General features: G+C 52.2%; 1 protein-coding gene across 2 annotated transcripts in view; it reads right to left on the bottom strand.

Moving 5' to 3' along the window:
- Positions 1 to 486: 486 nt before the first annotated feature.
- NCS1 (neuronal calcium sensor 1) overlaps positions 487 to 22,972 on the bottom strand; it is a 45,745-nt gene continuing 23,259 nt past the window's right edge. The window contains exons 2-8 of one of the 2 annotated variants that reach the window (XM_036913578.2): positions 22,874 to 22,898; positions 12,235 to 12,373; positions 10,822 to 10,900; positions 9,443 to 9,531; positions 9,034 to 9,111; positions 7,012 to 7,129; positions 487 to 1,144 (exon numbers count right to left, since the gene is read on the bottom strand). In XM_036913578.2, coding sequence (XP_036769473.1) covers positions 7,031 to 7,129; positions 9,034 to 9,111; positions 9,443 to 9,531; positions 10,822 to 10,900; positions 12,235 to 12,373; positions 22,874 to 22,898 — 509 coding nt within the window. In that variant the 3' untranslated portion in view covers positions 487 to 1,144; positions 7,012 to 7,030. The remainder of the gene's footprint in view (positions 1,145 to 7,011; positions 7,130 to 9,033; positions 9,112 to 9,442; positions 9,532 to 10,821; positions 10,901 to 12,234; positions 12,374 to 22,873; positions 22,899 to 22,972) is intronic. The other variant, XM_036913579.2, reaches the window with a different exon arrangement.

Raw genomic sequence — 22,972 nt, 5'->3', positions numbered from 1 at the left:
ATAGGTCTGCTCACCCGCTTGCAAAGACACCCCCACTTCACTCTTTCCTACATACCCACTGGCCCCTTCCCGCTCCCAGGCTCAGAATAAGCCTCTCCCTTCTCCATGCTTCTACAAACACCAAAGTAAGAGCTGAGAAACCAAAGGAGGGCCCCTGTTAGTCCTCAGAAAAGATGTTCTGGACCCAGGGGGAGGACACAGGATGGGGAGCGTGGACAGGGAGGAGAGAAAAGGGGTTCAAGAAGGAGGCATTTGGGCTGGAGGGAACAGTGCATTAGCCATTTAAGAAACCCACCTTTCCCCTCTCCAAACATCCAGCACAGTATCTGGAAAAAAAAAGTTTTTTGGCTTCTTGGCCGCTGCAGGCCACCATCCTCCCAAGCGCATGTGGGCAGGTGGGCGAGGGTGTGCACATGTAAACGGAGGCCCCGCATCCCTGGGAGCTTTGGACACATGAGGCAGCAGCAACAGTTAAGAACCAATAAATAAAAGATATCAATTATATATGTATAAAAAAAAAATCCTCACTTTCCCCACAAAAAGCACAATACTGTTATCACAAAACAAATCGTCAGAATTAATCATCCTAGCCACGCAGGTGGTCTTGCTGCTCAAGGATGGGACCACAAATAACGTTCATCAGGCCCCCCGACACCCCGAGCCCACCCGTGGCTGAGGGCCTGCCTGTCGGTGGCTCCCCTGGCTGCCGGAAGCCGAGGCAGCAGGCACAGTTCTCCGAGGTCCCAAGGCCTTCTCCCCATCTGTCAGTCTGTGTCTTTGCACAGAAGGTAGTTGTTTTTTTTTTTCTTTTTCAATGTCTGTTTGAAATAAAAAACAAAAGCACACGCGCAGGAGAGCAGAAGGGACAGAGGGGCTGCCTGCGAAGCAGCCGTGTCCTTGGTTTCGCAGAGGGCTTTTCCGTTCGGTGTTGCTGTTTTCTGGACAAGCGGAGGTTGTTGGCAAGTGGAGCCAGTGGCTTCAGGCAGCGGGCAGGCGCAGGGCAGGGGCAGGAGAGCCAGGCCTCACGGCTCCAGGGCGGCCCGGCTGGGCGTGGATGCGGGGAGAGGCTGGGTGGACACAAGAGGGTGGTGTCGGGGCTGAGGTGGCCTCATGGCAGGGGAGGAGGTGAGTGGTTCCCGGGCATCTGGAAGACACGAGAAGGTGAGGCAGGTTCAGAGCTGGCGGCCAGGGACACACGCACACAGAGCCGGCAGGAGGGTCAACCGGACGGCAAGGTGACATTATATGTCAGAAGGCCTAAAACTACACACCCCCTGGCCCACCCATTCGGTGCTTAGTATTTATTCTTAAGAAACAAACAAAGCAATTCCTACAGTATCATCCGTAATAGCAAAACAAAGAGGAAGCAAGCTCAGTATCCACGATCGGGGACTCTGGATAGATGGGGCCACAATAGTTTGCAACCATTAGAACAATGCACGGAATGGCCAACGAGCACACAGGAAGATGCTGGCCAGAACTAGTCGTCAGGGAGGTGTAGACCAAAACCACAATGAGACACCACTTCGCACGCACTAGGATGGCTATCATCAAACCACCCAGAAAATCAAAGTGTCAGCCAAGGGTGTGGAGAAATGAGAGCCGTCGCCCATTGCTGGCAGAACGTAAAAACGGTGCGGCAGTTCCTCAGAGTTTAACACAGGATCACCGGATGAACTAGCGATGCCACCCCGAGGCACACCAGCCAAAGAAACTGAAAATAGGGACTCAGATGAATCCTTATTCACCCGTACGTACTCGTGGCAGCATTATTCAAAAGGTAGGAACAACCCAGGCGTCCATCAATGGATGAAGGATGAACAAAGTGTGGAAGATGGCTACCATGGGATACTATTCAGCCCTAAAAAGGGAGTGAAGCACTGGCACAGGCGACAACGTGAATGAACCGTGAAATCATTCTGTCAAGTGAAAGGAACCAGGTGCAAAGGCCACATATTGTCATCCCATTGGTTAAGAAACATCCAGAATAGGCAAATTCATGGAGACAGAAAGCAGACGGTGGCTGCCAGGGGCTTGGGGGTGGGGATGGAGAAAAACTGCTTAATGGATATGGAGGTTTATTTTGGAGGGATGCAAAAGTTTTAGTACTAGAGAGAGATGTGGCTGCACAATATTGTGAATACACAAATGCCCTGAATTGTTCACTTTAAAATGATAAATTTCGTGTTATGTGAATCTCACCCTGACAGATTTTTTTAAAAAGCAGCATGAGGGACAATCATGTGTGTTACTGGCTGCACCATCCACAGACCCTTCCTATAACCTGTGTTTACGTTACACGTCCCTGCTCCCCCATTTCCCCCGACCGGACAGGTGTAAGCATATCATCCTACGGGAAAGGGAGCCATTTCCCTGATTTGTGTGAAATGACCTGAAAACATTATCTGGGCCAATCCAAAGATATGTGGTAGTGGCCCTGGGGGGTAGGAGGGCCCCACAGACCTGGAGATGGGGTGGCCATCATGGTGCAGGTGCAAAGGGAAGAGAGAATGGGAGCAGTCGTCCAGAGAGAGCCCACAGCACCCCACAGGACAAGCCGTCCATCCCTGTGCCAACCCCCGGAGACACTTGGCTGAGTGCCCAATCACATTCCTTGCCGCCACGATCCGTGAACCCTGGTGATGTGCAGTATTGTATCTGCTGGTTAAAACCATAACCATGAAGGAACGCATCAAAGGCATTTAAATCCATAAATTCAGGATTACATATTTTTTAAAAACTTCATTGGTCACCTCCAAGGGATGTTAGAAACTCATTTCGAAAACTGGTAAAGAGAAAGAATCAAGGATCTACCCTGCTTTTCTTTAAAAACAAAGCCTCAGAGAAGTAACCAGTTGATGAGAGTAAGTTTCCATTTGTGGAAGAAGTACAGCTAACAATGAAGAAGGGAAGGCGGCTTCAGCAGGTCACCTTTTTACACAACTAATGAATGAAAGAACGAATGAAGTGGGGATCATCAGTGGCGGCTGACATCACCAGGTGTCATGTGCCCCCTGGTCAACACACAACCCACACATGATGTATTCCTGCCACAAGTGAATCAGACTGAATGCCAAGCAAGCCTGTAGTTCTAAATACCTGTTTTCAGGAGGAACACGGGGCCAAAGAGCAGGTTCACACCAGCGTGGGGCATAGTCAGCAAACCCCAGAAGGGCAAGACACCACAGAATGTGTTTCTCAACAAATAAGCAAGAGAAGAAGGGAACGGAAAACTTATAGATTAACATAAACTTAAGAGATCCATAAACCAACTGCAGTGTGTGGAGTTTATTCAGATTCTGATTCTAACAAACAAAAAATTGTGGAAAAAAAATGTGTGATAACAGGAAATTGCAATGCCAACGGCAGATTGGAGGGGATTTAAGGATTGTTGATGTTTTGGTTACAGATTCTTCAAAGAATCATTATCTTTGAGAAATACATCTTGAAATATTTATGTATGAAATGATTTGATATCCTGAATTTGCTTCAAAACAACCCAGTGTGGTGGGGGAGGATGTAGACAGTACAAGATTGGCCATGGATTGGTGATTCTGAGGTTGGGTTGTTGGTACAAGAAGTTACACCATTCTCTTTATAATTGCCTATGAATAATAAAAGTTGTCCTTTTTAGTCCACCCCCAAATTTCCAACGACCTGTGTCCACACCACAGGAAGGGTTAAATTATGGCCCAGCTATTTAAAATAATGGTCTCAGGAAACACTTACAATGTAGAAAATATGCATGATCTCAGGTCCTGAATAATTCAGTGGATTATATAACATCCATTTATGTAAGAACAATGATAATCTGAGAAGACAAATAAATCCCAAAAAATGATGGAACATAAATTAGATTTAATTACTATCAGGCAGGCTCTAGGACGAGCCTGAGAAAAGCAGGAGGCAATCTGAGGAAAGAGTTACAGAAAGGGGAGATCTCATCACTCTGAAGAGTTTGTCATGGAAATAAAGTCACACCTACTTGGCCAACTTGTGGCTGGTGAGGGTACGATCCATGTCTATGTAGGTTGCATTAAAAAGCCACTGTGGACCCAACAGGATACAAACTTTCTGCCAGGTTGGAAAAAACACACTAAAAAGTCTCTTTTCTTAGTATTGAGTGTCCAGGAAAAAAAATTAATGTTTCCTATAAATTGTTCATTTAAAAAAAAAATCAGTCAACAACATATGCGCATGAACTCATTGTTGCTGAGGAAATACATCCCCATATATATTCACAGAAAACTGCGAGACAAAAACAAACAGGGTGATTCAAAAATAATCACATACTCTAAAGAAATTAATTATACCATATGACTTCTTAGTGGGGAGAGGATACATCAAGAACCATGTTTGTACCACATTTTCCACAGCCCGGAGGAAACAATGCAGAATGTTGTGTGACAGCTGCCATTGAAGCCGCAGGTGATAATGCACAAAAAGGGACTCTAGAAAATTAGATAATGGATCAGTCTGTACCGTGGGGCAGGAACTGCACACGGAGTGTTTCTAAGATTATAGAAATAACTGATAGCATCTTTTCAAATTGGTTTATGTTTTTATGTGACCTAGTTACTGAATATTAAAGTTTTTGTTACATGTTCAATTCTTTTTGAATCACTCTGAGCAATAAATGTTCACTGTGGTTATATCTGGGTTATGTATGAAGGGCTTTTTTTTTACAAAATAAACTTTTTTATTAACATTCTTTTTAAACATATTTTCTCATGTTTACTTCTTGTGTGAAATAATAATAGCAATAGAAGCTTCAAAACAGTACAGGCCCCCTGAACGGAATATCGGCAAATCAAAGGGATACGTAAAAAGGTAAACACATTGTGGCTAAGTGGAGTTTTTTTAAGAATGCAAGAGTGGTTTAGCATTCAAAAATCTGTCAGTGTATCATATCAAATTTACCAAGTATCATAATTCTTCCAAGTGGTAAAGATACCTCAAGACAAATGCTGGGCATAGAAGCTACAGGGCACAAATATGCAAAGAAGTAAAAAGCTAACCTTTTCAAACAATAAGGCTTCTCTCTCACTTACCAACTTTACATTTCCCTGTATGGCCCCGGAAGATGACTGGTTAGCCAGAGACGGGTAAGATTCCTCAAGGGAGGAACAACCTAAGACAGGCACAGTCGCAGGGGGGCCATCAGGTGAGAAACTGGGGATCAACAGAGGTGAGGCTTAGAACCTCACCCCCCCTGTTCTGAGAGAAATCTTCTGCATACATGGATGTTTTATTGCCCTGGTCTAGCTTGGATTAACACATAGTCTACAGGCACACACCTGATCATCTACATGTGCTCTCTTACAACACTAAACTATGTTTTCTACCTTTATCTTGTATCTACCTACCACTTCAGCATTTTATTAAAAATAATAATAATAAAGGGAGAAATGTGGTATCCACATATAAATCAAGTATAAAAATCAAATGAGTATTCATGTTTGACCTGACTGTTTATAGTTCATAATGCATGAGCAAAACCGAAAGTTTCTGTGATGGCTGCGCTTGTACTGTTCACTATGTAACTTATTCACTATGTAAGAATTTGTTCTCCATGTAAGAACTTGTTTGTTATGCCTCAGAAGATTGGAGACTGACAAAAATTAGGCTTGGGGTGGATTAATGATTGTGCATTGAGCATTGACTCCCCTATACAGAATTTTATTGTTGTTAACAACCATTTGATCAATAAATATGAGAGATGCCCTCACAAAAAAAAAAAAAAAAAAAAGTACACACTTCCAATTGTAAAATAAATAAGTAACCGGGATGTAATGTATAGCATAAGGAATATAGTCAAAATATTGTAACAGCTTGGTAGGGTGATAGCTGGAACCTAGAATTATCATGTATATAAATGTTGAATCACTGTGTTGTACACCTGAAACTAATGTAATGCTGTGTGTCAACTACCCTTCAATAAAAAAATAATAATAAAAAATAATAATAAATAAAAATAATAAAATCTGTCGGTGTGATTCATCATATTAACTACAAAGAAAGGGAGAAAAGTCATAGGAGCATCATGATACATGCAGAAAAATTTTTTGATAAAATTCAATACCATTCATGATTTTTTAAAAAATCAAATAACCCCTGGAAAACTAGAAAGGCAACTTCCTAAATCTGATAAAAATCTATCTACAAAAGACCTATAACGAACACCCTCACTGGAGGTAAATTATTGAAAGCTTGCGCCCCGAGACCGAGAGTGAGACCAGAACGCCCACCCTCACTGCTCCTACGCGACACTGCGCGGGTGAGACCGACCAGTACAAGAAAGCAGGAGAGGGAAACACACGGCAGAAGGATGGGAGAGGAAGAAATAAAATTTTGATAATCCAAAAGAATCTAAGGCAGACTCAGAGATTTAATAAGTGAAGTTAGCAGGATCATATACATGATCAATAAACAAAAATCAACTTAATTTCCATAAGCCAGAAAAAAGTGAAAAATGCTATTTTAAAATCACTATTCATAACACCACCAAAACCATCAGCTAACTAGGGATAAATCTATCAAACAGCATGAATGACCTTTTAGCTGAAAACAACAAAATCTTACAGAGAAAAAATTTTAAAGGCCTAAATAACTAGAAAGGTACACCATTTTCATGGATTGGAACATTCAACAGCAAGCCTGACAGGATAAAACGAGAAACCGCATTTGAGCTACCGATCAAGAGAGCCAGGAGCTTAGACCTGCAACTGGCTGCTCAGAGAAGGGACGAGAAACTTCTGCTCTCCCAGGCCCCTGGTCCTGTGAGAACTGTCATTTTCAAAGCTTTTTTTCCAACTCAGGGCAACTTCTATTCAAGCAACCTGTCCGGCTGAACCTGGGTCTATAAAAATGACCAAACTGGAGGGGCTCTAGCTGATCTGAAGGCTCTGCTCCCCCGTGACTAGCTAAGCACCAACAAGCAGACCCAGGAAAGCCCCACACTTTCTGCCAACCACAGGCGTCCTGTGACTGGGTCTTCTCCGCCGCACTCACCCTGGCTCTGGGCCCGGGACTATACCAGCCCGTCATAGAGGGACAGCGCCTGCACGATGGAAGGGTCTGCCTTGGACCCCTCCTGGAACTCCTGCAGTGTCAGCTTCCCATCGGCGTTCTGCAAGCAGAGACAGGCAGCTGAAGGTAGGGGGACAGCCAGCCTCCAAGAACAGGGGCCTCTGGACTGGACCCTGGACACCCCTCCCGCAAGCCCAGCCCAGGACTGGTCTCCAAAGCTTCCAAGTTAGGTCAGGAGGGAGGCAATGCAGCTCACTGGGTAAGGGGGTCGGGCAACAGACAGACTTGGGCACTTCCTGGCTGGGTGACCTTGGGCATGCCACCCACCTCTCTGGGTCTGTTTCCTCACCTCGGGAGGGAAGGTAATTGCATGGCTTCCTTGGGGCACTGGGGTGGCATTCTGTGAGCCCAAGATGTGCAAAGTGTTTGGAAACCTGGAAGCACCCCATACTCCATGGTTATCATTATCACTGCTGTTAATTCCCATAAATGGTGGTAAATCCCAAAGGGCTGAGAGCCAATGCATTTTTCTGGGGTCATTCCTAGAAGGGCGTTTAAACCATTCCTAGAGCGGCCTATGCTGGCCCCCAGGAGACCTGGGAAGGGACTTCAGTGGGTCTCTTGGGGGAGAAGATAATTTGGGCCAGAATCCCTTCTTCTGGAGCATGTCAAGGAAACCTGTGAGAGCAAAATAAAAAGGCGTGGAGACCACCCACCCCACCGCCATGCGCAGGAGGGAAAGTGACGGTGAGGGTTTCAGTGAGCACAGCAGGGCAGCTCGCGAGGACCGCTCACTGCACGAGCCTGAACACACCGGGTGTGCGTGCTTGACCTCCTGGCTCCCCACAGCTGCAACACGGACACGTGCTGCTCTGGCCCCCATTTACCAGTAAGAAAACTGGGGCTTGGTCACCTGCCCAGGGTCCATGGCTGGCAAGTGGGGAAGCCAGAATTCACACCCAGTCTGACTCCAGGGTGGGCTTTGTTTCCCCAAATAAGGGAAGTATGAATCAGCGGGATTTAAGGAGCGTGTGGCCTTGGCGTTCAAGAACACTGAGCCTCTTGGGAGAGGCAGCATTCCTTGCCCCACACTGTGCGCCATCTTCTCGTTATTGTCGAGAGACCAGCCTAGGCCCACCTGACATGCCCCTCCAACACGGACTCATCTCCCTCTTTTAATTAAGGAAGTAGAGGCCTCAGGCTCAAAGCTTTCAGGACAAGCCCCTCTACGGCCAGGAGGTCATGACACGCCCAACGTCACTGCCTGTGTTCTTTTATTCAGGGCAAGGAATACTGGTTTTCCCCACCACCATGATATCAAATTTCCAATTAAAACAAGGTTGTTTCTGTTTAAAAAAAGGAAGTTTGATATAAACAAGGGCTTCTTAACCTAGGGTTTGTAGCTAGAATTCAGCAGTTCTGTGAATGTAGGTAGGAAAAAGAAGGTCTGTCTTTTCACTAACTTCGAACTGAAATGTAACTTTTCCTTCCATGAAGAATGTAGGCGACGATCCTCAACAGACCCAGCAGACCCTCTGACTTTTGTCACCTGTGGGGTCATGGCTGCCATGGCGTTAGTCACATGCATGTCACCACTCAGAAGCCACAGGGTGGGCAGGCCCACCGTTACATCTCAACAATGTGTTCACGAAAGAGAACTTGCATAATTGTACATCATAAATTCTTCTTTAAAAATATTTTGATAGCTGTATTTTAAAATAATTAGCTTTCTTTTTGATCCTATAGATTGTATTTGATTCACTTGAAACCTTTATTCTGAGAAGTCCATAGACATCTCCAGAACGCCAAAGGGGTCCACGGCAAAAAATAAACGGGTTAAGCATCTTAGTTGACAAAAGATAACTTACTAACACCTCTGGATGTTTGCTAGGGATGGCCACTGACTGGCACCACCAGGTCGTGTGGTGGCATCTATGGGAGGGCGAAGCTCCACCCCCAACACCTCACCTCTCAGGCCAAGGACCAGCTCTGCCCTGGTCTCACCTTGTCCATCATGGCGAAGATCCGGTCCACCCTCTTCTCAGGGGTGTTCTCCTCCTCGGGGAGCTCCACGGTGTTCCCCTGCCAGCGACAGAAGAGGTGGCGGGTGCTCCTGGCCCTCCACAAAGATCTGGGCTGGTTTCCAGTGAGGATACCCCTCCCTCCCTGCCACTCCCCACCTCGCCTGCCACCTCCACCACTCTGTTCTGGAACATCCCACCTACCCCCCCGGCACCCCAGCCCCTGCCTGCCTCCCAAGGTGCACAGTGACCCCAGACAGTGACCCTCACCTGGCCAACTCTTAACCCAGGTAGGAGAGTGGCCACATGAGGTGGTTCCTCCAGACCAGGCCTGGGCACTAGTGTTAATGCCCTTCTGAAACCTCCGACCCCACAGGACCCAGGCCTCTCACCACCATCTGGTAAATGGCGTCCACAATGTCCAGCATCTCATTCCTGGTGATGTAGCCATCATTATCCAAGTCGTAGAGCTTGAAGGCCCCTGCAATCAACCGGCCAGGGCGGAGTTACCCCTGGCCCAGGGCAGGGGAGCCTCAGCCGCTCCCTTCTGTCCTCTGCACTTCAGTATGTGGTCGGGACCTCCGGCCTCGTGACTCACCCAGTCAGTGGGTATTTACATCAGGGCATATGGAGACTCACACATGCACACACGCGTTGTGCACACACACACACGCACACACACACACACACACACACACACACAACACAGACACATGCACCATTTCAACAGGGCTTTAAAATTAAAAAAAAAAACTAAAAATCAAAAGGGGAGGGCATTGGGTCTGTAAGAGCAGAGACCTCGGAGGCTGGGGCTGAAGAGGGGAGGACTGTGGCCCAGGAGGGGGGTGGCGCGCCCCTGTTCCCCTCCCGGGCAGTCTCTGCCTCCTCTCCACCCACACCCCGTGCACAGCTACCAGCGCCCTGCTACGGTCAGCTTAGAAAATAAAATTATACACCTCAGGGTGGGGGTAGTAGATTTTGCATGAATAGAAGCTTCCTTTATTCCTAAAAAAAATTTTTTTAAAGAAAAAGAAGCTGCAGGGTTTTGCTGCAAAGGTAGTGTGAGTGTCTCAGTGGCGGTGAGCTCGGAGCCCCCTTCGAGCACCCTGTTCCAGAGGCGCCTGCACCTTCTCCCCGCTCCGTGGTCCTCTCATCCCTGCCTCCCCAGGGCCTCGCACATGCTGCTCCCCTGCCTGGAGCCTCCTCCCTCAGCCAACTCTCTCCCTACCCGGCTCCCGACTCAGACAGAGCTGCTTACTCTCCATCAACCCTCCGATCCCTTTTCCTGCCTCGGCTGCAGTTCTACAGGAATTTTTTAGATAATACCCCCATGCTAGACAGTCGTGAGAGCAGGTGCTGGTCTAACTGCCCTGCGATGCCCGGCCTCCGGCCCTTGACACACACTAGGCCATGTTCTGTCAATATCTGCTGGGTGAACAAGTGACTAAGAGAATGAATGAGATTGGGCAGCAGAACAGCAGCCTCCCAAGTGGCGGAGCCAGCCCGGCGACCGGGTCTTCCAGCTCCACGCTGCACTGTCCCTGCTCCCAGGCCTGCGCCCGCTTCAGTGCACCTCTGCTCCTGCCCCATGTGTCCGCCCCACCTAAGTCAGCCACGGTCCTCCTGCATGGCACCCCCTGCCCAGGGAAGGCCCCGTGGCCTGGAAAGGCAGGGCGTCTGTGCTGCTCTCCCAGCCTATGGCAGACGGTGGCCCGGCTGTCTGCCCTCCCCAGCCCAGGGCCAGGTGACAGAGCCCAGCGTCAAGACTTACAGCGTAGCTTCTCGTCCAGCGTCCCCCTCGAGGTCACCGACAATGCCTGGATGAACTCAGAGAACTCGATCCGGCCGTCCTGACAGGAGAGGGGGCAGAGTGACCCACCTGGCCGGCCCGGATCTTGGGCAGGCAGTGATGGGCAGCCGCAGGCACCAGACACCGTGGCCAAGGGACGCCCAAGGGGGGGTGGGGAGCGAAGGGCCGAGGGCTGAGAAGGAATGGGGGCAGGAAGAGAGGAGGGGTGGAAATGGGACAGCTGGGCGGGAGGGGCCGAGGCTGAAGGGGAAGCCCAGCTCCACAAGCCATGGGAGAGTGAGCAGGAGGGATGCCAGCACGCCCGCAGCCCTCTGGGCAAGCGCCCCCCGGGGGCCCCTTTCCCCTTGGCCTGAACCACAGGTTCCGAGGCTGCTGGAGAAGGCAGGGCTCTACACTGTGTCACCCCACCTATTTGGTTTTTTGCAAATAAGGAAACTGAAGGCCAGAGAAGGAAGGCAGGGCTCTTCCCAGGGCCAGGCAGTGTCACGGGGCCAGCGGCACACGGGGGGCAAGCCGGGGCCTGACAGCATGGAAACAACTGGAGTGCCCAACAGCAAGGCGTGTGCAAACAAGTTACACTCAGTCCGCTGGAAGGATGAGGGAGCTGGCGAGGATGCCTCGTGGGACAGAGTCCAGAGGACTGTGGGCACCCCATCAGTGGATACACCAGTTGGCCATCCCCAAGAGGGGACACATGCTACAACAGATAAATATGATGCTGAGTGAAAAAAGCCAAGCACAGAAGATCCATACTGTATGAGACTCAGAGCCTCAGTTTCCTCATCTGCAAATTGGGGAAGTCAAAGAACATACCCCACAGGGAGTTGGCTATAAAGCCTCCTAAAAGTAATCCATGTAAAGGACCTAGCACATAGTAAATGTTCAGTAAATTCAGTTAGGGTTACAAATCCTGTTACTATCCCTGGAGGCATTTGCATTCTGTGTTTATCAGGTAAAAATCAAAACATACATATGTGTGCACGTGTAGTATACATGCAAGTATGTGCGCATGGTGTATGTGTGGATATACATACCTCTGTGGTGCATGTGTGTGCACTGTGAGTCTGTGCACTGTATGCACGTGCATGTCTGTGTACGCTGAGAGTAATGTGTTTACATGTATGTGTATGCATGCATTTGTGTGAGCCTATCTATACATGTGTGGGTATGCGTGCATGTGTGTGTGCATATGCATTTGTGCCCATGTGTGTGCACGTGAGCCTGCACATGTGTGTGCATTCCTTCTCAGAAGGGAACAGCAGCAGGAGAGAGTGAGTGTGGAGAGGCTGCGGGTGCCTGCAGGAGCTGAGCGGGCTGCCGCTGGAGGGAGGGGACTCCAGGCCGGCACAGGCCCATCGTCAACCCCCAGCTCACCTTGTTTTCATCAAAGACGTTAAAAACAAATGTGGCAAACTTGGTGGGGTCTCCAAAGGGGAAGAACTGCTTATAGATCTTCTGGAAGCCCGCCGCATCCAGCTGCCCGCTGGGGCAGTCCTTGATGAAGCCTTTGTACCTGGAGGTAGCCGGCCAGGTGAGAGGGGGTAAAAGAGAAGCGAACGTCACCCACCTGCCAGGAGCTCCTGCCCTGAGCCCCCCAAGGGGTGAGTTCCTGTTCAGGGAGACCGCCACACAGGGGTCGTGGGCAAAGACCTGACGCTATACACGTGGGCTCATTCCATCTCTGCCTCTTGCCAGCTGTGTGGTCTGGGACGGGTGTCTGCACCTCTCTGAGCCTCATCTGTACACGGGGGCTAAGAGCTTCCATGAGAATTAACCAAAATACTATGCAAAGAGCACTTGGTCACTCAGCCCCGTGGACCACACAGGGCGGCTAAACAAAACACACATGAACAACTACCCCGCAGCCATGCTCTTGCGCTGGGCACTCCTACCTTCCACACCTTCCCCACTGAGCCCCTCCTGGCACCACCTAGCCAGGCAAGCTGGTGGTGCTAGCGGTGCTGGTGGGCAGAGCCACCATATGGGGCCGGCAGCTTGCTCCTCCCACGCACCTGCACCCCCAATATGCACACACTCCCTCCCCCAGCCTGTTTCCAGGGAACTATGTAAACAGACACAAAGCCAGGCAGCAAGCTTGGAGGGCACCCTAGTTTGTTGCAGCTGGATTTGTACACCCTGTATTCCAGCAGAGGACCCTCCAGACACCCAGCCAGCTGATGGCAACATGGCTTTGAGGTCCAAATCCCGGCTCAGCCATTTGCTAGCTGTGCAACCTCAGGCAAGTGTCTTCACCTCTCTGAGCCTTGGTCTCCCCATCTAGGGACAGTTATCACACTCATCTTGTTGGGATTGGGTGAGATGATGTTGTAACATTCTTGGACGAGGGCTGGACATAAAAAATAGTCAATAGCATGATCGTTAGTATTGTTTTAAACCAATTCATGAATTGGTTCCTGCGTGTGGTTTAGCAACTCCAACTGGAACATACATTCCTCTGAGGATTCCCAGCACAAAGGGAAGCCAGAGAGAGGGATCAGCAATTACCAACCAGCAGCTAGAACCTCGATGGACCACCCTCTGCTGGGAACTTTGCAAACCTCCTTGACCTACAGGGCACATAACAACAGATACTGTGAAGAAGCCCATTTTAAGGACGAGGAAACTGAGGTTCAGAGAGAGGAAGATTTGCATGTCCTCATGGTCCAGACTGGAAGGCAAATGCTCAGAGACACTGGGTGGCTGGGGACGTGCACCTGTCCTGAGATCCACGAGAGAGTCCACACTCCCTCCACATCCGGGGAGAGGATCTGGGAGCACCGAACTTGAAGCTGCTGGTGGCGCTGTGACTGGGTCCACACACAGAGGGAGCACGTGGAGAAGCCACCGCCCCCCTGCCCATCAGAGAACAGTCTTTTGGGTCTGGGGTGGGCACTGTGTGTACAAGGACACCTGAGTACCCAGGAAGCCTAATTGATGGAGGTCAGATGTTAAAAAGAACACAAGACGTCAGCTGTGCCTTAGGGGTGAAGACAAGACAGGGAGGCGGCGGGAGGATGGCGCGGGGTGAGGGCTTCCTTCCTGGGGTCCAGCTGCAGTGGGCGCCCACTGACCCGGCAGCGCCTGCAGCAAGTGTGAGCTGGTGAGAGGCCAGGCCTCTGTGCCCCACCCTGCTTTCCCCCGGGGCCCCTCGAGGCAGTGGAGGCCCCGAGAGGCACAGCAAGGTCGGGGACTAGGGTCAAGGCCCCCTCCCCCTTGGGCAGGGTCTTTGACAACAGCCCAGAGCCGGGCACTGAGCCCAGCCTCCACGGGGCTTCCTCATGCAGCTGCCGCCTCACCCTGCTCAGTGGGCTCCGTGTGGATAGGGGCCATCCCTTCCCCAGAGCTTCCCGTGTCCCCGCCAGGGATGTGTGCTACTTGAGCGATTCCAAGAGACTGTCAAAGACAAAGGCGCCTAGAGGTCTCTCCTGGGCGGCCCCCCGGGGGGCTCAAGGGTGCTAGGCTGGCAGTGGGAGTCCTGCCCTATTAATGGGGGTGGGCAGGTGCAGGGAGGCAGGCCTCAGCAGGGAGCCCTCGGGGGGCCTGTGCTGTCATCCCTGCAGAGGCCGTCACTGTCCTGGCCGGGCCCCAGGAAGCCCACCTCCACAGGCAGTGTCCACCAGCGGTTGGCGCAGCCTCTTGGCCCTGTCTCTTTTGCCCACTGCCCCCTCATTCCATGCCCAGCCACAATTTCTAGAACTGGTCATGCCATCCATGCCATCTCCAGCCTCCAGCCTCTTTACCTGCAGGTCCCTCTGCCTGCCAACCACACCTTCCTTCTCTTCATCCACTCACCTACCAGGTCCCAGCTCAGACGTCACTTCCTCCAGGAAGTCCCCTCAGGCCCCCAGCAGCCCTCTTTGCTCATCCCAGCACATCGAGACCACACCATATCCCTGCCTCCAGGCTGTGCACCCCTTCCGGCTGTGAGCTCCCTGGCACCCCGGTGCCCCAGTGCCCAGCATGGTAAATGGGCTTGGTAAATGTTTGCCCAGTGAACTGCGTGAATGAATGAACACATGAACTGCCAGACAGGGCAAGAGAGAGCAAGAGCTCAGGTGCCTGGGGTCTTCTTCCTGAGCCCTGGGGACCCTGGTCGGAACCTGAGAGCCCCGTGCAGATGGCTAGAGAACCACTGATATGCTCCTACCCCTCTGCGGGTTGAGGGCTAACCACGGGCCCAGAGAGGTAGAGAGACTGGCCCAAGATCACACAGGAGGTTAGCAGCAGAAACAGGGCTCAGACCCAGGCTCCTGCCTCCCAGGCTCCCGAGGAGCTGGGTGGTTCCTTTGGAAACACCAGGGCAAAGGACCTGCTGCCCAAACAAGGCCTGACCCCATTGCTCGTCATCCGGCCTCACTGGGATCTGAGCTGCCCCAGACACCCCAGCTGCTCCAGGTCCCAAATTCTCCCTGTAGATCATCACAGCTCCCCCAGTCTGATCCTGAGGGGCAGCCCACCCCCCAACCCCTGGCTAAGTCGGGATGCCCCTCTCCCCACCGAGGGTACCAGGGGGACCTGCAGCCTCATAACAAACTTCATGCCCAGGACGCCCAGGATGACTGAGCAGCATGACTGGATCCGCCACCCCCAGGCCTCAGGTTCCAACAGGCCTGGAACTCCTCCATCTCCCCCGCCAGTGTCCCCCTCTCTCCTGCAAATATGTTGCTGCTGGGAAACAACTACGGGCGCTGGTGCCCTCACGTGGGGCCCCGTCTTGTCCCACTGTGAGAGGCCTTGAGCTTCCCCCTCCCGGAAATGCCTCTCGGCTTCCTGTTGGTAAAATAAGTGGCTCAGATGAAATCTGGGTTCTCTACCCTCACAACACTGACATCTGGGACTGGACAACTCTGGGGGGTCCTGCCCCCCAAACTGTAGGATGTTCAGCGGTAGTCTTGGCTTCCACCTGATAGATGCCAGTAGCACCTGCCCTCGAGTTATGACGACCCAAAGTGTCTCCAGCCACTGCCAAGTGCCCCAGGGGCAGAACTGCTCCATTGAGAACCACTGGACTAGCTGGTCACTGGGGAGCCCCCCGAACTTTGGGGGGTGTCCACCAGAAGTGCTTGCCTTCCCAATGGTCTGAGATCTGAATGACAGCTACCACGAAGGACCTACTAAGGGCCAGGCACAGGGCAACACACTTTCCAGACACCATCTCACTGTACTGGCCCAACAAGCCCAGGAGGCAAGGACTATTACGGCCGTCTTACAGATGGGAAAACTGAGGCTGGGGTGTTTAAGTCCCCTCCTGGCTCAGGGCTTCACACAACATCTCTTCTGCTTGGCCCACTCTTTCCCTCAGAGAAGCCACTGTTGGCCGCCCTCGCCCGGGAACACAGACTCATGGCACTGGTCCCTGGGCTGGGCCTGGCGGTGCCTCGCATGGCTGAGCCTAGAGAATGATCTAGGTAACCGTGTGAAGGTGGGCCAGTACGCACACCTCACGGTCCGCCCAGGCAGGGACGGCGTCTTCTGGGTCACTCCTGAATCTGCAGGGCCCTGCGCTGCACCTGGTACTTAGTAGGTGTTCAGTAAATGTTGAACGGAGTTGCATCACGGTGGTGTTGGACGGGGAGAGAGGGCTGGGCTCCCACACCATGCCCACTAGGCCCGAAGCCCTCAGATGGGCTGCTCTCCTCAGCACCTGTTCAATTCCAGGCCCAGGGTGCAAGTAACAGGAGCCCTAGCAAGGTTGCTGGTCGTTGGCACATGGCAGGCAGGGGAACAGGCACAAAAATTGTTTTGTTGTCACAATTCTCATTGAAAACCAGCAACTTGGGGTGACAAGCACAGTCAGGATTTCAGGGCGGGATCCTGGGGCCCAGCCCTAGAACCTCCAGGCACAGCAGAGGACGGACAGCCCTGGGGGTCCACCACACAGGCCCCTCAGTGACCTGTCACCCAGAGGGCACCCACATCAGACAAGTGCTTCAAGGGTGCAGTGGGGGGACCCCAGTCTCATTATCAATAGCATAGTAAGCTCTATGTATATTGCTTCCCTGGCTGCAGTGAGCACGCAGGAATTCTGTAACACAAAAAAGGAGTTCATATTGTTTAAGTTTAAAAACTGAAAAGGAGGGCCTCAGGCTTCCAAGTTAAACCTGGCTAGATCCCAGCACCATCCTTACCACGTGCGACCCTGGGCAGGTGACTTTCCCTTTGCGAGCTTCGGTTTCCTCATCTGTGAGATGGGAACTGATAGAGCACCTGAGTGAGCCTCAAGAAACACTGTGGACGACAAAGCACGTCCAGGACACCGGCTGTGTGCCAGGCCACCCCCAAGGACTCCCCCACACCAGAGCCCGAGATGCCACGGACAGCTGCTCCCCCCACCCCCTGGGGCCTGCCCTGCCTGCTATCCCGAGGAGGAGGAGATTCCAGGACACCTGCACCCCCACCCCAGAGGCCCCAGCTCTGGCCCCAGGAAGTCCTGCCCAATCCCCTGCCTCCTGGTACCTGGGCAGGCCTTTTGGGGGTGCCAAGCCCCCTGATGCCCCCTTCCCCCACAATTGCTCAGCCCAAGGCACTTATACGGAGGGCCATCGCTCACAAAATCTCCATGGTTAGATGGCAAATTTTGTTATGTATCACCACATTTTAAAAAAATCTAATTGAAAGCACCACAGAATATTCTCAATAAGGTATGCAAATATCAAATGCAGTACAGTTCGGTGTGTCACAACACATGACACAGGATACAAGTCCCAGATAAGAGGAGTTGTTTATAATCATACAAATCAGTGAACCATTAAAACAATCAGCCTGCATCCACTAAAAAGTCAGCAATTTAAAAAAATTATTGCAGAAAACAAAAAGGTGCAAAAACCAAACTACGCCCACAATGCTGTAGCTAGATGGGCCTTTTCTTTTATGAAGTAACATTACTTAGTAGGATTTCAGAGATATTTTTAAGTAATCTTTTTATTGAAGTATAAAGAAGACATTTAATTATTTCTGTACCTGTCACTAGTCTTGAAATCTTATTCAAGAACAAGGGTCTTAACTCTCTGGGAGCCAGAGACCCCTTGGAAATCAGATAAAGTGTGGGAGAGGGGTGCAGTCCCTGAGCACCGGGCACGGGAGTACAGGTTTTCGATATGACGGATTTTGGGAACAAGCTATTCCTGACAGGGTGGAGAGAGGAGAAAACCCTGGATTCGACAACTGCATTCTTACACTTCTTTAAAAGGGGAAGGAAAAAAAGAACTGTGACATTTCATAAAAGCACTGGAGGCCGAATGACACAAAATCCTCCCGACTGGATGCTGGGCTTGCCTCCCGCATATCTCCTGGCCCCCTCCCACCCCGGCTGAGCCAGCCTGGGGACCACCTATGAGCCCAGGAGACCCCAGGCACCTGGTCGCCTCAGTCCCTGCTGCCCCCAGTGCCCAGTGCTGGCCTGGCACACAGCAGGCGCTCAGTAAAGAGTTACTGAACAAGCGAATGAATGCTGACAGCGACACATGGTCCAACTCCAGCTCAGCTCTGGTTCTCCAAGGGCCCAGAGCAACCCCCCACCCCCCGTGCTGCCAGGCCCTCGCTTCCCCAAAGGCTCCTGCCCACAAGCCCTTCCCAGGATTCAAGGCTCTCAGTTCCCATGGAACTTTGTCCTGTGGGGCCCAACTTGAAGCAAGCCCACAACCCCCTCTGTGCCGAGAGGGAAGTATTACAGCAACTGTTTTCTGCAGCATGAAAGGTGGGAAGGAAAGAGATAGATGCATAAATAATAAAGCATAACCCCCAGCTGCAATCAGCCTATGCAGCTGGGACAGTCGCTCTGCCGTTATCTTTTCAAACTCCCTCCCGTGGCCTTCCCCTCGCAGAGCTCCCCAGAGACCTGACCTCAGATGATCCTGGGTGACAGTCCCAAACACGTCCAGGAGGAAGAGGCCTCTTTCTCCTCCCCTCAGCAACCCCCTGCTGCCTTCAGCTTTGAGGGGTTGCCCTGGGCAAGAGCCGGCAGGAGTGAGCCCAGGGGCCTGGGCCAGGGACGTGGAGTGAATGGGACCCAGACCGCGTGCACACATGCACACATGCACACACACACACAGCTGCTGCAACCAGGGAAAGTGTCTCTGCCCCTCAAGTTTCTTCAGAAAATTTGAAAAATAGGAAACATAAGAGAAAAAAGGTACCCACCACGCATGACGCCACCCCCCAGTGCACCCGCTGCCAGCCTCCGGTGGGCTTCTTTCCCACCCTCTTCTCCCCCTGCATGCTTTCTTCATGGAGGCGGAGGCGGCCCTATGGTGCCCAGCCGGGCCATGCTTCATTCCCCAGGAGGTAACAATTTCAAAGCATTTTTAAGGGCCTGGGATCTGCTGCAATTTCTTAATCAGCCCCAACTGTGGTTCCTGATCTTCCACGGCAAAGAATCCGGCAACGGAGATGGTCAAGAGGCAGGGGGTGGGGGTGGGGCCCTGGCTGGCTGCAGACCCCAACAATGGTCTCGCCTCTCAGCCTCCAGCCTCCCTCAGCCAAATACAGGTGGCTGCATGGCAGCCCAGAGCTGGGAGCAGCTGCAATGAAGCTGCAGGGCGCCCGACGGTGGACCTGGCACGGAGTGAGTGTCCAGCTGGCGCTGGCCCGGGCATCACATTGCTGTGGCCGGGCCTGTGCGCCTCACAATCTGGGGCCTGGACACCCCCAGGTTCTCCAAAGCCTGAGTTCTAATCTCAGCCCTGACTCTGCTAACTGGGTGGCCCAGGACAAGTCACAAACACAGTAGAACCCTGGGCCTGGCTCCCTTCATGTGCAGCAGCTACGAAACGTCAGCCCCAAACAAGATGATCCTTTCTCCTGCTGGAGAAATAGGCTGGTCAGTTGGGGCAGACCTTCCCCAGGAGGTGACGTGGGAGTGGAGATGCCAAGATCTCAGAACAGAAGGAACAGCAGGGGTGGAGGCTCTGAGGTAGGATGAGCTCGCCATTGGTGAGGGACAGCATGTGAGCTGGGGGAAAGGTGAGGTCAGAGACCCTGGGGAGCCCCGAGGGCCAGGCCAGGGGTTAGGGCTTTATTCTAAGTGCCGTGGGAAGCCGCAAAGGGGCTTTAAGCAAGGAGAGAAGCAAAGGGGGAAACGGAAGTTGCCTGCCTGGCTGAATCCACCCAGGCCCCCAGCAGGTGGGACAGGTGAGCTCCCACTGTGGCCTGCTGCTCTCTGCATGTCTCTCCCTCCTGTTCCCCCACTCCCACCCAGATGGTTTAGCCCTAAATTGTTTGCTGCCCTGGTAGGTGGGCTCAGGAACCCCAAGTTTTCTCAGGGGAGGGCAGGCACCAGCACCTTACCCAGCCATCAGGTGCCCTGGGAGCTGTTTGGAACATGAAGGGGCCGGCTGGGCGCTGGGGGAGGAAGGGTCTACTTGCGGTGCAGGTGCTCATCTTATTTGTGTCCTTTACAAAAGACACAGGGAACGGTGGGCCACATACAGTCTGAGTGACCCAGTGAAGTTCAGGCCACTCACGGGATAACAAGTGGGTTCACTCTGTGCGCTGACAACAATTGCACTGGCTGCCCAGAGTCCTGGAGGAGCCTGATCCAGACCAATTACAGGAGGCTGAGCCAAACCACTATAATCTGTGATCCATTACCAATGTCTGCTGTGGGCACAGGATGGGAGACGGTGGCATATCACTATTTAACCATCCCTGGTCAACTCTGCCCTTGGGATAAGCCATTCTAGAATACAACGGTGAGGTGGGTGGTGGGCGGCCCCAGGAGGGCCAGAGAAAGACATTGGCTCAGCTGTCTCCTAGCCACGGAGGCATCACATTTCCTTGAGGTCCACAGAAGTCTGCAGCAAGGAAAAGATTATATTCATTATAAGTTCTTGAGAGGGCTCTCCCCTACAGCAAGGAGCGGGCGGCACAGGGCCCAGAGCCCCGGCTTTGTGATGGGAGCCTCAGCGGCAGCCTCTCTGGCCTCCGGGCCGCTCCCTGTGCAAGGACACCTCTTCCACGGCTGGGCCTTTGCTGTCCCAGTTGTAGCTCAGATGTCAGCCTGACAAATGAACAAAAGTCATACTGCCTGTCTGTGCCTCAGTTTCCCCATCTACATAACAAGGAGGGGATGCTTGATCTCAGAATTACTCCGTGGTTGAACTGATGAGGGTATTATTATTATTATTATTATTATTATTATTATTATTATTATTATTAATCACACCAACAGAAACATTTTATATGAATTAGCTCATTTATTCTTCACAATATGCCTACAAAGTTTGACTTCTTTTACCCTCATCTTCCAGATGAGGAAACTGAGGCACTGAGAAGTCCAGTAACTCATTTAGGGTTGCTCAGCCAGGATATGGGGCATGGAGACTCAAACTCACGCCCTGGCTCAGGAGCCCACCTGCCCCTCTGGCTCCTGCCCCTCCAGGGGAAGGCCCAGGTGTCAGCGCGGGAGGATGCCGGGGCTCAGGTGGGCCCTGCACCTCCTGGGGTGCAGGGGCCTTGTCTATGCAGTGCTGGGATGGGACACTTCTCTGGGCGACCGTGAGGACGAAATGAACAAGGCCATGCCTGAGAGCAGAGCATGTCTGGCACACAGCAGCACCGGGGGAGCGTCTGCCATCTCTCCAGGCCAGATCCTGCCCTTGACTTGCCCTTCTCGGCCTCAGCCTAGTTCCCTCAGCTCCCCTGGATAAGGTGAGCTCAAGAACAGGTAGCAGTTCAGGCAGGGGGTGGGGGCAGAGGGAGAGAGCTGAGACTGGGGGGCTCAGTGGGGCCAGACTGAGCCCGGCCTCAACCACACAATTGCACCCAGGGCTCAGACTTCACCTGAAATCCAGGGAGAGTTTAGGCAGAAGCCTGGCATCATCAGGTTTTTGTTTGAAAAGATCCCTCTGGCTGCTGTGTGGGAAGGAGGGATAATACAGGAAAACTTCCTGGAGGAGGAGGGGTGTCCAGCAAGGGGTCAGCCAAGCTGGACAGGAAAGCCACAGCTCCCACCTGCTACAGCCTGGATTCAGGGACCCAGAAGTCTAAGGAGTGGCCCCTAGGGCTGCCCGGCTCTGCCCCCAGCAGAGCACCCCCAGGAGTCTCATGGCCTGGGTCCCTGCTAAGGCCCACCACCACCTGGCTGTGTCTCCGAAGGCACATCAGCTCCCCATCTGAACAGTGGATGGAAGACCATTGGCCATGGCTGCCATCTCTTGGGCACTGTGCGAGGACTTTAACAGGGTCTGTCTTCCCAGTGTATCATCATTCCTGTCATACACATGAGGAAACTGAGGCCCAGAGGGGCTGGATCACTTGAGGTCACTTGGAAAGGCAGAGCCAGGACTCCAGAACCCATTTCTACAGCACCAAGCTTCACTGGAAGGCCTCCAAGCCCACCTCTTCTCTCCTAACTTCCCCGACTCAGGCCCACCTTAGCGTGAGCCCCCCTGACTGCTCCGCAGTCCACAGGCAGTATGCCACCCTCCAGTCTCAGCCCAGGACAGGCATCACGATGCATTATAGACCTCATGAACCCTCACTGCTGTATGTTCCATTTGCTCCATGACATGCAGCCTCAGAATCCTTCTTAACACAGCACTTCATACAACCACCGCAGATTGCTTAGAGCTGGCATCCAAGATCCATCCTGATCCAGTCTGATCAGTCCCTGTAGAAGGGGTGGCTGAACCCCAAAGAGGGGAAGAGACTTCTCCAGGCCATGGGGTGATTTAGTGACAACACTGGGCCTGGGATCCAGTGCCCTGACTTGTTTCTGGTTCAAGCCCTCCTCGTGAGCAGGGCCTGGAGTTGCCACCTCAGGATCTGGGGGTCCTTAGAGGTGCCATGCGAGGCAAGGAGTTGCCAACACCCCACCCCAGTTCCACTGGACCTATGTCAGTCCCCGGTGAGAAAGGAATTGGAACAAAGGCTGTCTGGACTGGTTGGTGGATAAGCCACTCTCAGAGACCCCTCCATTTGTCCCTGTCCTGGGGAGCTGGACCGCTGTCCCATCAGCACAGAGCCAGCACCCCCAGACCTCCAACCCAGAGGGTGGGGAAAAGCAGCTACTCACCACTGCTGGACTTCCTTCTCGGTAACTGCAAGAAAAACAGAAAAGTAGCCTTTTAGCTCCGGGAGATGTCCCAGGGGATGAGCAAATGACACCAGGGAG

This window comes from Manis pentadactyla, chromosome 3 (assembly GCF_030020395.1).
Source record: "Manis pentadactyla isolate mManPen7 chromosome 3, mManPen7.hap1, whole genome shotgun sequence".
Lineage (NCBI taxonomy): Eukaryota > Metazoa > Chordata > Mammalia > Pholidota > Manidae > Manis > Manis pentadactyla.
The sequence above is the reverse complement of the archived record's forward strand: the minus strand, read 5'-3'. Positions and strand labels throughout refer to the sequence as shown.